The sequence below is a fragment of the Microtus oregoni genome, unplaced genomic scaffold (assembly GCF_018167655.1).
Source record: "Microtus oregoni isolate MIOR12 unplaced genomic scaffold, Mior012 000023F_ref0000262, whole genome shotgun sequence".
NCBI lineage: Eukaryota > Metazoa > Chordata > Mammalia > Rodentia > Cricetidae > Microtus > Microtus oregoni.
Window position 1 is genome coordinate 1,156,598 of NW_024543082.1, and position 14,056 is coordinate 1,170,653.

The window sequence follows — 14,056 nt, forward strand, 5'->3', positions numbered from 1 at the left end:
GGTGGCTGTAAAGCCACAGTACAACACGTTTTTCATGAATTCACATCCCAAACGTCAGGTGCCAAACGTACTAAGAATATTAAACATCTTTATTCTTATTTGGAAATAAGCTCTCAGTTTTTAAATATGATGTGTTGAACTCTGTTTTAAGTACAAATTGACACAACCTCACTGACATTGAACTTGACTGCATTCAAAAATAGTAAAAGCTAAATGCATCCTCCATTCCATGTAAATCTTTCCTAAAGTTACTAAAATGGGGCTATATTTTTTTAATCACTATCATGCTTAACAGTTTTTCATTACTAAATCATGTAAAATTATCTTGACATTTTGAATTTTTCGTTCTGAATTTTTAAGCTACTTTTTTTTCTCTATAGGTTAATGGTACTGATGCAGATTATGAATATGAGGAAATCACACTTGAAAGGGTAAAATCTATTATCTTAATCTTTCGTTTGAACTTTTAAGTTCAATCATAGAATACAAGGGAGAAATGTCTTTCAAAACCAGAAAATTATTTTCTTTTTTTAAGACTACAGATAGTAAAACTAGCCATAGTATTTTCAGAATGTTTGTTTTCTTTAATATCCTTTACATTTTTTGTAGATTTACAGATAAAGCATAAGGGTAATACAGAGAATTCCAGTTACTTTACACTTCACTTTCTCTTATGAACATCTGCCTTTGTTACAGTATATTTATTTCTACTAATGGGCCAGTTTATGTGTGTACATTATTATTAACTGAAGTCTACACTTACTATTCCTTAGTTTGCATGCCCCCCCCCCTTCCAGGAAACTACCCTGCATTTATTTATCTCCTTTGAGTGCTGTAGACTATAATAGTTGGTTAGATTTTTCTTTTTAGTTGTTTCTAAGCTTGCTATTTGGGCAATGGCATGGTTGTATTCCCAGCCCTTAGTAAGTGGTGGCAGTAGTTCAAAACCAACCTTACTGCATAGCAAATTCAAAGCAGCTTGACCTACATGAGACTTTGTCTCAAATATACATTCCTACGTACATACATCATTCGTGTATGTGAGGATGAGAGTGTGTGCATGCTTGATCAGTTTATGCTGTATTTTAGAAAGGCTGCCCTTGTGTGTGGCAAGCACTTCCAAGGAGTTAAATATTCTACACAAGTAACTCTCCAGAGTAACAGAATGTCTGCATTTTAAAAACTATTTTGTTATGTTTGAAGCCCAAATGGATGCCCTGGAAAATGAGTAAAATTGAAAGGTCTTTGCATATGTAGTAGATCTTCATTGTCTACTACTTAATTTCAAGCCACCTACTTAAGTTAGGCGGGTGTCTCAGTAACACTCAAGGAAGCTCAACATTAATGTAGTATTGACGACATCCTACTAATTCTTTAAGGAATTTAAACTGAAAAAAATTGAATTAAATTGGTATTTTAGGATAGTAGGAAATTGGATGTCTGAGTTATTAGATATAAATAGTTAAGTAATAAGTCAGATATATCCACTTATTTGAGTTGCTAGAAAGCTACATGCAGAAAATTCTTGAGAAAATAAACATTTCTAAATACCTTTTCTTAGGTCAAAGAAATAATGTTTTTCTCTATAGACTTTCATTGGCAGTGGAACCACTTTTATGTACAAATATTACTCAAATTCAGTATTCATGTTAGTCAAATGAGCAGAAAAGTGAGGTGGCAGTTGATAGAGTCTACTTGTCATCATAAAAGTTCACCAGCATTAAGTTCTCAGATTGGGCTTCAGCACTAAAAAATGCCATGGCGTTTGGGTACATTGATTAAACATCTCAGAGAGTAATGGTTGCTAGTATTTATCAGCACCAGTTTGTTGGTTTTTAAATAAACAGCTGGCAAAAAGTGGTCAAAAGGAAAGTATCACCTTCACCCCCCTTTTTTTAAAGGTAAAATGATGTGTGCCCTGCTCAGAGGTAACCAAACATGATGGCACCTGTATCCCAGGCTCAGGAGGCCAAGGCAAAGATTGCATCATGTTTGATGTTAGTCTTGGCTACATAGGAAGACCTTTCTCAAATACATTTATTACTTAACTAGTTAATTAATGAAGTGAAGCGATCAGATGCTTTGTTTCTTGGAAGAGATTTGCCCTATCAGACATGAATGAGGTGCATTTTAAAAGAAATTTGTAGTGTCACCTCTATGGGTGGAGAGAAATTCACAGACAAATTACACATACTTGTAAATAAAGAACTTCAAACTAGGCCTCTGAAGAGCTCAGTACATTACTTCAACCTCACCTACTGAGCAGTACCACCTCTGAAGAAGTTTTTCCTTATATGAAGAACATGTCTGTTTTTTTAGAATCTTTCTCTTACCTCTGCATATTCCTTTTTGTGTTATAGTTCCTATTTTAGTACAGTTGCTAGAGTCTAAATGCTTAGATCTCTGGAATTTTTCCCTCTGTCCTTAGGGAAATTCAGGGCTTGGTTTCAGCATTGCAGGAGGTACAGACAACCCACACATTGGAGATGACTCAAGTATTTTCATCACCAAAATTATCACAGGAGGAGCAGCTGCCCAGGATGGAAGATTGCGGTATGTCTTACACTTAATGTTGTGATGTTACAAAAGACTTGGACTAACACAAAGAAGAAACAGCATAATAACTACATGTAGGTAGATGCTCAAGCCCATTTAAATAACCAATTCTCGGGTAATTTCGTTCTTTGTATTGTTCCATCTTTTAGGAATTCGGTTTTATCTTAGGTATTATAATACTTTGATTAATGCATTTTGATTGCCTAAATATCTGTAACCAGTTTTCTAGATATTATGAGTTGTCCTTGATATTTTCAGATAAAGTCACAAAACTTTTCTGTTTAGGAAAAACGTGTATTTGTAGGATTTATATAGTGTTCTGTTTTGGAAAATGTCTTTTGTAAAACTTATTTCCTTGAACCATAAATTCTGGCATTTTTCCCATTTCTTTTGTTGGTCTATGTTTATAGGTAGGTAGAAGCATGTTGGGAGTAAGGACTTCACAGCTATTAAATCAACATCTTCTAAGGTTCTAGTACTTTATGTAGCTCTTCAGATTTTAAATTTGGCTTCTCATTAATATGCCAGGTAGTACATAAGAGAAATTAGACATAAAAATTAGGAATTTGACCATCCGTACATATGTGACATCTGTTTCCTAATTTTAAGTCACTGCCCAGCTTATGTGAAAGTTTGTATGTTCCTCGTTTAATAGAGGAACACACCCAAAGTAGTAGTCATTCCATTGGGTATGGTAATAAAAACTTATCAGGACCAGTGTTAATAGCCTAAATCTGTTTTGTTCTCCTCTGCTAATTTGAAATGACCACCATTTTTTTCTAATGGGGTGCCATGCAGTCAAAGCCAGGACCAGAGCTAAGTTGAAAATGTTGAGAATAGGACCAAAAAAGAAATTTTTAGTTACCATGTCACATTATGTTATTTACGTAAGAGAACTTTGAAGTAAATAATATGATTTATAATTCCACGTAAGTTTCAAAAAGTAATTTTTAATATCACATCTCAGATTTGGAAAAAATTAAAATTTTGTCACTTAATTTCATTTTTGACACTATCTTCTTTTGATTTTCAGCTAGTTTAACTGACCTTAAATTTCTCTGAGCTTCATTTTTCTTTTTTTGTTTTGTTTGTTGTTGGGTTTTTTTTTTTATTGTTGTTGTTGTTTGTTTTTTGAGTCAGGTTTCTCTGTGTAGCTGTGGCTGTCCTGAAACTCACTTTGTAGACCAGGATGGCCTCAAGCTCAGATATCTGCCCACTTCTGGCCATTTTCCTAAGTTTGAAATACAGCTCTGTCACCTTGAGAGCTCTGTATTAAAATTCATCATGCCTCATTTTATTCATGTTTAAAATGGGTAAAAAATATATTACACATAGCTGATACAAGTAGTTTTAAAAATGAAAGCACGAAGGAATGCCTAGCATGTAGTCATTGCCAAGCGTTTGCTGTTTTTATCAAGTATCTTTGTACATAAGAAATATTCAAATAATATTTTTAAATAATCTATCATTTTTTATTTTCCTCCCTTTGCTGGCTCTTGAGAAATTCATACATTGAAATTTAACATATAACTTCTTCATTTATACTTTTTAGAATAAATAAAAATTTTGTCAAAATGAAATTAAAATTGGTAAAATACAACATTGGTACTTACTGTACCATATTATGTTTTTCTTAGAGTAAATGACTGTATCCTAAGAGTCAATGAAGCGGATGTTCGCGATGTAACCCATAGCAAAGCAGTTGAAGCGCTGAAAGAAGCTGGATCTATTGTGCGATTGTATGTGAAAAGGCGGAAGCCAGCATCAGAGAAAATAATGGAGATAAAGCTCATTAAAGGTCCTAAAGGTACATTGTAAATGAGATAAGACATTACTAAGAAATATGACTTAAACTTTATGTTCAAAAGTTATACTTTTAGTCATCTATAAATTTTGTGTAGGTTCATAGTATTCCCACTGCTGTTTGTCTCGAGTAGGATTTTAGAGTGGCTGCATTCCTACCAAAGTGGCACCATTTGAAAAGGTCTCGTGTTAAGTTCCATGTACTATTACACATTTTACTGTTATGTGTGTACAAATTTTTGGTTTTTTGAGACAGGGTTTTTCTGTAGCTTTAGAATCTATTCTGGAACTAGCTCTTACAAGACCAGGCTGGCCTCGAACTCACAGAGATCCACCTGCCTCCGCCTCCCAAGTGCTGGGATTAAATGTTTGTACCTCCACCTCCTGAGTAAATTCTTTGTGATGTTGTATGTAGGTAGTGTTTGTTTTGTGCTCATATGCATAACAATGCATGATCAGAGAGACCAGATTGCGGTAATGGCTGTCTTCTCTTTTACTCTTCACCTTACCTTTTTAGAGAGGCTCTCTTGCTGTTTAGTAGCCTACCCTTAATAACTTTAAAAAAGTAGGGAACAGAATCTAGTCACTTTAAATTTTTTTAATTACGTTTATTTATTTAGTGGGTAAGGAGTGGCTTGCCATGGTGTGCATGTGGAAGTCAGGGCAGTTTGCTGGGGTTCTGTCCTTCCTCCCTGTTGGCTCCTTAAGGTCAAAGGTCAACTTAGGTTGTCAGTCTTGGTGGTAGGCACCTTTTGTCTGTTGATCAGTCTCACCAGCCCTCCATTTAATGTAGTTGATTCGTTTACATCTATTTTAAGTGTCATTTTGTTAAACATTTACTATGTACTACTTTTGTTAAACTTTTGATTAACTCCAAAGTAAATGTCAGGTGTAGGTCATATTAAAAGAAGACAGTATGTTGTGTGTCATGGAGGTCAATCTCTGTAGTGAGGACTAGTAAGGTGCTTTCTGAATTCTGAAGGCATTGATGGGATTGAGGATAAGTAGAAATAGTAATTCTAATACTTGGCCTCCTAGAGGAAGTAGGATTCCAACAAATGAAAACTGTAGAGAATTTGGTTTTGAAGATGGGATTTGGGGACTGCAAAAATTGTTATTTAAAGTTGTCAATGTGGGAAAAAGTTGTAAATGTGGAAAAGGAGCCACATTCGTAAAGCCTGGTGTTGTACCTAGTACAGAGAACAAAGTATTTCCTCGCAGTTACTTCAACCTTGTGAAAAATAATAAAGTGTTAGTAAACAGTGTAATTATGATAGAAACAAAAATAAAACATTTTATGTTTCTGTTGATTCTCAAGTCCATGTACACAAAGACTTTTAAGAAGAAATCCAAAGAAAAAGGAGTATTTGTAACTATTACAATGCTTGCATTTAAAACCTAAGGTTTAAAAAAAAATTTAGACTTATCTGCATGAGTGTTTTGCTTGCTTAAATGTCTATGCACAGTGGTAGTGCCTGGTGGTCACAGGCCAGAGAACACATTGGGTTAAAGGTGGTTGGAAACCATCATGTGGGTGCTGGGAACCAAACCCTGATCCTCTGTAAGCACTGCCAATGGTCTTCACCACTGACCACTTCTCTAGTCCCTACGCTTAAGACTTCAAAAGCAGATAACTAAGTACACAATTTTCTGTGTGATGGAATGATCACTCTGGTTGTCATCCTTGTTCCTCTTATTGATGAGACTCTAAACAGTGCATTCCAACCAGGTCTTGGGTTCAGCATTGCTGGAGGTGTTGGAAATCAGCATATTCCTGGTGATAACAGCATCTATGTAACCAAAATAATTGAAGGAGGTGCAGCACACAAGGATGGCAAGCTTCAGATTGGAGATAAGCTCCTAGCAGTGAGTATAAGGAGTGTTCTCAATTCTCATGTCTGTTTTCTTGTCGCCGGCATTTCCATACTGAAACCATGTAAGGGATATCTCAGTGAGTGACTTGTAGCCTGCAGTGATTCTTGGTGCTGTTTCCTGTTTTCTGCGAGCCATACTCTCCGTCTTCTCCACCTCCTCTCTCCTACCTCTCTTTCCTAGTTGAAGTCTTGAAATGCACAGAATTGTTAATTCACAATCTAAGTTTACAGTGCAGTGTTTCATGTGGTCATGTGTGGCCCTCTTTTGCTTTAACTCATCTGTTTATAACATAATGAAAATCAGTGAAGTCATTGCTCATCCCCAACACTAGAACACCAATAATTTTGTGTATCTTCTGGAGAGATGATGGCTCAGTGGTTGAGAGTGTTTATTGCTCTTTCAGAGCACCCAGATTTGCTTCCCAGCACCCACGCAGTGACTCTAGTTACAAGGAATTGCCACCTTCTCACATCTATGAATGCTAGGCATGCACATGTACACACACACATACGCATACAAAATACATAAAATAATAAAAAGATATTTAGTCACATACATATGTCTAAATATTTAGCTTATTATTTGGAAACTTCTTTGAGGGTATTAGACTATATGTAGTTTTCTCATACTTTTTTCATTGAATATAGTAATTCTGTGAAGTATCTGTATCATTTCCTAGAGTTAAAATCCATTCATACAAATTTAACTCTGTGACTCTTTCACAGTTCATCCAGTGTTTATCAACAAATTCCTTAGTCCTCATGTTCTCTAGGAAAATGGAACCTGAAGAAAAGTTAAGGTCCTGTGAAGCACAGAAGGGGATGAGAGAGCTAGACATGTGGTGTCTTAGTCAGGGTTTCTACTGCTGCAGTGAAACACCACAACCAAAAAACAAGTTGGGGGGGAAGGGGTTTGTTTGACTTACACTAGCATTTCATCATCAAAGAAAGTCAGTACAGGAACTCAAACAGGTCGGGAATCTGGTGGCAGAACATGATGCAGAGGCCATGGAGACAAGCTGCTTACAGGCTCATTTCTCATGGCTTGCTCAGCCTGCTTGCTTATAGCACCCAGGATCACCAGCCCAGGTATGGTACCACCCACCATAGGCTGGGCCCTACCCCATTGATCGCTAATTAAGAAAATACCTTACAACTGGATCTTACGAAGACATTTTCTCAATTGCGGTTCCTTTCCTCTCTTATGGCTCTAGCTTGTGATAAATTGACATAAAACCAGCAAGTACAACATATCAGATATATTAATGTTTTCACAATTGTGGGTCACATCAGCCATGCCCAGTCCTAACAAAAATAGGCTTAAGAGACTAGTAATGGTAAGAGACAGAATAAGGGCAAAAGTAGCCAGGGCATTGTACTGGCCATCAAGGCCCAGTGACATGAGGGCTCAGATGATTTGTAAAGCCGTAAAGAATTGCTAGTCTTTCCCTAAGCTACAAGCAGTAGTTTCACCACAAATATACACCTGCCAGTATAAACAATATCACAATTCCACTAGATTTTTCTCACTTTCTTACTTATTTTTCCTTTATATGTGTGTGAGAGTACCGGTGCCGGCTCAGGATTTACCTTCCACCTTCCTGAGGCAGGGTCTGTCCTTGTTCCTCCTGCTGTGCTGCATAGATACTCCAGGCAAGCTGTCTGCCAAGCTTCCCACTGAGGTCCCTGTCTCTGCCTCCCATCTTTAGGAATGCTGGGATTTCAAGTGTACGTCACCACTGCTGGGTTGGTTTTTGAGTTCAGGGATCTAACTCAAGTAGTCAAGTATTGTTTAACTAGTTCTTTTACCCACTTAGCCAAATCCAGCCCTCAATTTTATTTCTTATTCCATGTGTACTATGTTTTCCTTTATTGTTTGTTCAGAACCAGTCCTATTTGCACGAAGCCAATAACCTTTGTTGATTTTGAAAAGCAACAGGACTTTTCATTCTGTCTCAAACTTTAATGAAGCCTTTATTGTCACAGTTACCCTGAAATGATATAATTTTGGAGCCTCATTTTTAATTTACTTAATCTAGTGGCATAATACACCTTCATTCTCTAAGCACTTTTTATTTAGCATATTTATTTTCTAATTTGATATCTCTACCGCTCTATCCCTGTTTTTTATTACTCTCTTATTTCTCTAGAATCCTAGCATTAAAATGTGCATGCTGTGTTTTGTTAGTGCAGTTCCAAAAGTCAAAGTCATTGTTTAAGCTGTAAATGAAGACTCAACTTTGAGATCGTCTTATTTCCTACTGCACATTGACTCCCTCAGTATATCTTTTCAGCTCTTTCCTTGAATATCTAATATTAAATAAGAAAACAATATTTAATGACAAAATGGCATATTTGTGCATAGTTCTACAAATTGGGCAAGGCTTAATAGTAATAACTTGCTTTTAGTTTGTATTTTAATTCTGTCTCTTCCTAAAAGAATTTAATTGAGCTTCCAAATTTATATTTCTAAATGTCTTCAGAATGAGAGAAAGTTGAGGCTAAGTGAAAGGAACTAGAATCAGAATTGTCTATTTCGTGAAAATACGTAAACAGTTTCCTTATATCATAGAACACTGGGCATTTTCCTTCCACACATCTTTTGTTTTCCTTAAGTCACTTTCTCATATCCCATATCATTTGGGTAGTTGTTTTCAGCTAAAAATCAGAAAGCATGTGAAAATGTCTTCAAATATGTCTCATTATTTTCTTACAGGTGAACAGTGTATGTTTAGAAGAAGTTACTCATGAAGAAGCAGTAACTGCCTTAAAGAACACATCTGATTTTGTTTATTTGAAAGTGGCAAAACCAACAAGTATGTATATAAATGACGGCTATGCACCACCTGACATCACTAACTGTAAGTGTGTTAGCTTAAGTTGGCTAAATTTGTCTTATTTGCATAAATATGCTTTTTATAATGTCACCAGTATACTGTAATAAAAGAGTAAACATCATAAAAATACTATATAAACCCAGTGTTGAGAAGATGGAGACAGAAGGATCAAGACTGTAAAAATAATTTAATCCGTGCTATAGATTCTGTCTTAAAAGGAAAGAAAAAAAAATGGCTGAAGAGATGGCTCAGCAATTAAGAGAGCATATTGCTTTTCCAGAGGCTCCAACTTTGGTTCCCAGCACCCCCTTCAGGTGGCCCACAACCACCTGGAACTCTAGCTCCAGGAATCCAGTGCCATCTTTTGTCCTCCTCAGGCCCCTGCACTTGTGTGCACAAACACATATGCATATAATTAAAAATAAATATTTTTAAGAGCATACATATTTTAAGAGAAGCATTAATCACTTAATCTGATAGTTTAAGAATCTGTTAAATCATAATCTTTATAATTAAAAGTTTTCACTTTGATCCTCAAGCTTTTCTGTAAATAACAATTACTAAAGGTATTTTGCAAAGAATGCAGATTCATATTATGTGCTTAAGCACAGAAATAAACAAGTAATTTATTCTGTGTACAGGCAAATATAATTCTGATGCACCTGGTTGGTTCATTGACTATGCTTTGAGTAGCACTGACTTTAATTAAATGAATTATTTTCTTCAGCCTTTCTAATCAACAGAGATGGCGTACTTCTTTTTGACAAAGCACACCTCACTGCTTATATGTAATTTTTGTCTGTCCTTGATCTTGTGTATAAACTTCACATAAGAACTTTGTATGTGTTTATTTGCAACTTAAAGAACAATCTGGCTTGTTAATTTAGTTATCAATCTCATTTTGAATACTGCCTCTTTAGGACAGATATTTGCACATTTGGGGCAGCTCTTCCACAAATTGATAATTGATGTCCTAATTCTGCTCAAACTGTATTACAAATAGCCAGGTTACTCCCTAGAAAAACATTAAACAGAAAAATATTTTTGTGGAATTAATCCTTTTATGATAATGGCATGTTTTTTTTAAGTAGAAGAGCTAATCTTGAAAAATATTAATGACATAATAATGACTTATTTATTATGTAAGTTTGGTGGAATATTTAGCTGTTTTCTTTTTGCTCTTCTTTCCTGACTGTTAATGAACTAATAGAACATTAAGAGAAAATTGTAGTTCACTGTAGCTAGCCCAGTTTTGTGTTTTATTACCATTCTCCATTTCAGGCAATTGCAATTATGAATTTTGTGGGGGGTTTTAAGCATTAATTTTTCATAACTTACAAATTATTTTTATTCAGTATGTTAAAAACATGAATAATTTATTTTGTGGGGTTTTAAGTATTTGAATTTATTTTTCATAAGTAGTTTTTGTCTAAGCCCTTGTCAGACCTTGCACTTCAGCTTACTACCTATTCCCTTTATTATCATCTTGAGTCTCCCTTACAGATCGGACTTTATTCATTGAACACTTAAATTATCTTTCTTGTGACATTTATTCACATTGCCATTCTTAGAGATGACAGAAAGCTACACTAACTCTTATAAACCCTGACTTTCCGGTGTCTTGATTTCTTGCTTTCTCTCCTACCCTTCACTTCAGCTTGAGTACATAAGTCCTTCTAATACTTTAGATCTTTTCAGTAATTGTTGATACCTTCATCGACTTCAACAGTTTTAAATCATTCACAACCATCAGTTCAGTCACTTCTCTTATCAGTTCTACCTCCTTTGAGCTTCAGTGATTTGAGTTCATTTCTTTGCCTCTTTATAGCTCTGTTCTCCTAATGGATTTTTAAGCTTAGGCTTTATGCTTTGCTGGTGATACTAGCTTCTTCGCATTTCCGTTTTTTTGGCCCTTCCTTCCCAACATGTTTCAGATGTCTTCATTCCTGTCCCCTCAACGCAGAACATAGCTGGAGATTTGAAAGTACAGTGGTGAGAAAGTTCTCTTCTGGGAGATTAAGGAGTGCATGTAAAATACAGGAGGTGAGGAAAGAAGTATCAGTGAGAGAATAGATAGGAAAAGTACTAGGCAAGATGGGACTCTCTTGGTCAAGTGTGGAGAGATGGCATTAAATCTTGTTTTTAAAAAGACAGTGTGTCTATGTGTGTTTGTTACTTTGTTATATGTAGATATTTTAGATCTACTCCTTGTTCTTAGATTTCTGTTTGTATTCTTGAAACTTGCTGCTTTTGCTTACTTTAAAGGTATTTGAGATCTGTGTGATGGTATCAGTTTGGTGATTTGTTTTCTTATTTTACTACTATGAAGTGTTCTATTATATGAACAAACAGCAGATTTTCTGATTAGTTTCTTTATTTTGTTTTTTCCCTCACCATCATTATTTGTTTTAGACAGAATTATGCTGTGTGACCAAGGCTTATCTCACTCAACTCAGGCTTCTCCTGCCTCAGTCTCCTTGGTTCTGATTACATGTATATGCCACCATGCCCAGTTTACATATTTCCTTTGAACATATATACCAAATTTCTTTTAAGACGAACATTACTGTGTTATAGAGCTGGTATGAATATATATGTATAATTTTTAGCTGATAATACTAAACAATTTACAAAAAAATTGATGAGATCTGGTGAGTTTAGGGTATTATGACCATAGACAAATTAGCAAAAGATGTGAAACACTTTATAGTCTGGGTTTTTGCATCTTTAGCTCTTGAAATCATTAATCTTTTTTACTTATAGATGATAATGGATATGTTTTTAGTTATACATTAATTATTTTCATACTGATCTTCACTCATTTTTCCTGGTGATAAGGCAAAAAATTTACATTGTCTAAAGAGAAACCAGAGTATTTTCTAGGTGATTAATGATTAATAATCACCTTCATGTGATTTTTACTTTGACTAATATCTTTTATACCATTAAATTAAATTCTCCATACTCCTGTGTGTGTGCATGCATATATGTATGTAGGTGTGCCTATGAGGCTAAGAGTCAGTGTCAAGTGTCTCCTGTCACTGTCTGCCCTGTCTTTTGAGGGTCTCACTGAATCTGGAACTCAAAGATCCACACCAGTGAGCTCCAGGGATTCACTTCTCTCTCCTGTCCTTTCCTGCCCCTAAAGCTTTGGCTGTCTACCCACACGCAACTTTTCCTATTTGTGTGGTGGAGATCTGAACTCAGGTCTTCAGACTTCCATAGCAAAACGCTTTATTGACTAAGCCATCTCCCCAGCCCTTATTATTTTTCAGTTAGTATTGTCTATTTCTTACTGATTTGCAGGAGGTCTTAAGAATTCAAGAAATTGCAACTCTCTTCACCTAAGTTGTTTTACTTTTCCTCTGTTACTACTTTTTTAATAAAATTTTTATTTTAATCAAATTAATTGAACAATGAGTATTTTGCTTATTAACAGGAAAGACAACTAAGATATTTTTATAAGAAATTAGTCAAAATATCTACTGAGATCACAAAGTACAGGATCAATAATTATAGAGAAATTTTTATTTTATGGTTTGGTCACCCAAAGCAACCACTTGTGATAGCCTAATACTGCACATAGTAGTAAAGAACGGCTCCAACAGCTACAGAACCCTCAGTGATGCATTTGAAACTGACCTATCGCTTTACTAGGACAACAGGTGACTGCAACCAAGTTTTCACTAATTGCTTGCTCCGTGTGAACAGGACTTAGTAAAATGTCCATTGCCCAGTGATTTCCAGCAACAGCACCAATTCTAAAGTATACTTTAAGCACTGATCTGTTTGACTGAAGAGACAAAATAGCCAGATTGTTTCATTCTTCTTCACAACCATCACTTAGCATCCTGGATATGCCATACTCGTGAGGAGAATGAAGGAAAAAGTGGCCTCTCTGCTTTTGCTTCCAAACCCTGCAACTGTGGTCATCATTTAAACTTGCAATTTTATGGCTTAAATTGGGATGGAACACCAAATTATTCAGCAAATCTGGCTGACTCTCCAAAAGCTTGTATTCATTTTTATCTTGAAGATGGCTAGTAAAATAATCTAATCTTTATATCAGCAACTGAAGTACAAAGTTTGATTACTGGAGGCAAGAAATCAAGTTTGGCCTCCGGCCCACAGGCTATGCCATCATGTGAAGTGTTCAGTGCTTTATCCTGAATTCCTTCAATTCTATGTTTCCCTCCGGGAATGTTTGTTACATGCCGATAATGTTTGTTACTGCCACCATACACAGAGTTCCTGTTTCTCCCCTCTACCACATGCATACAGTCTTCACAAGCCACAGTGTAGGCAGCGTTTCTTGTGACGTCTGTTTCATCTTGTATATCAGACTTGAGACCTACCTTGTAAGAATCAAAAAGCCTTCTGTTGCATGTCATGAAGCGACCTGAGCACTGCTCTCGTCGCTGTGGCAGCTGCTGCTCACACCATCCCTAGAGCATTTTTTTTTTCATGATTCATTCTTTCAGAACTCATTGAGATCATTTCCCATCCTACAGTCATTTTAGGGAACTTAAAAGCCTTGTGGGTTTTTTTCTGTAAAATCTAAGCCTGATAATGTTTTGATTTAATTTTTATAGGTAATACATTTGTTTCAAACAGATATTCCGGTGATCAAGCACTATTTATTAAACAGATTATGATTCCTTTTTGAATAGTTATGGACATTTATTAAGCACCAAAGGTATACAACAATAGTTGCTGCAAAATCATTGATATAGTTTCCTATCATTAAGCTTACAATCTAAAACAAAATACAAGAATATTGTCAGCCTGCATCAAAATTTCCTTAACTTGGAATCAGCTACTTTGACAAATAAATGAAACAAAATGACCTGTGTGGTCATTTTGAAAGCTTTGAATATGACACAAAAAATTATTTTATGTGTATCCATTTTTTTCTGTTACATTAGGATAACGAAGGACAAAAGGGGCACTTAGAAATATGATAAGCACAATTAATTGCTTCATATT

At 35.5% G+C, this 14,056-nt stretch overlaps 1 protein-coding gene across 21 annotated transcripts in view; it reads left to right on the forward strand.

The window, feature by feature from the left end:
• Dlg1 (discs large MAGUK scaffold protein 1) overlaps window positions 1-14,056 on the forward strand; it is a 190,771-nt gene that overhangs the window by 112,854 nt on the left and 63,861 nt on the right. For all 21 annotated transcript variants that reach the window (XM_041673109.1, XM_041673111.1, XM_041673112.1 and 18 more), the window contains 5 exons: window positions 381-431; window positions 2,429-2,553; window positions 4,194-4,363; window positions 6,089-6,225; window positions 8,950-9,094. In XM_041673109.1, the coding sequence (XP_041529043.1) occupies window positions 381-431; window positions 2,429-2,553; window positions 4,194-4,363; window positions 6,089-6,225; window positions 8,950-9,094 (628 nt within the window). The remainder of the gene's footprint in view (window positions 1-380; window positions 432-2,428; window positions 2,554-4,193; window positions 4,364-6,088; window positions 6,226-8,949; window positions 9,095-14,056) is intronic.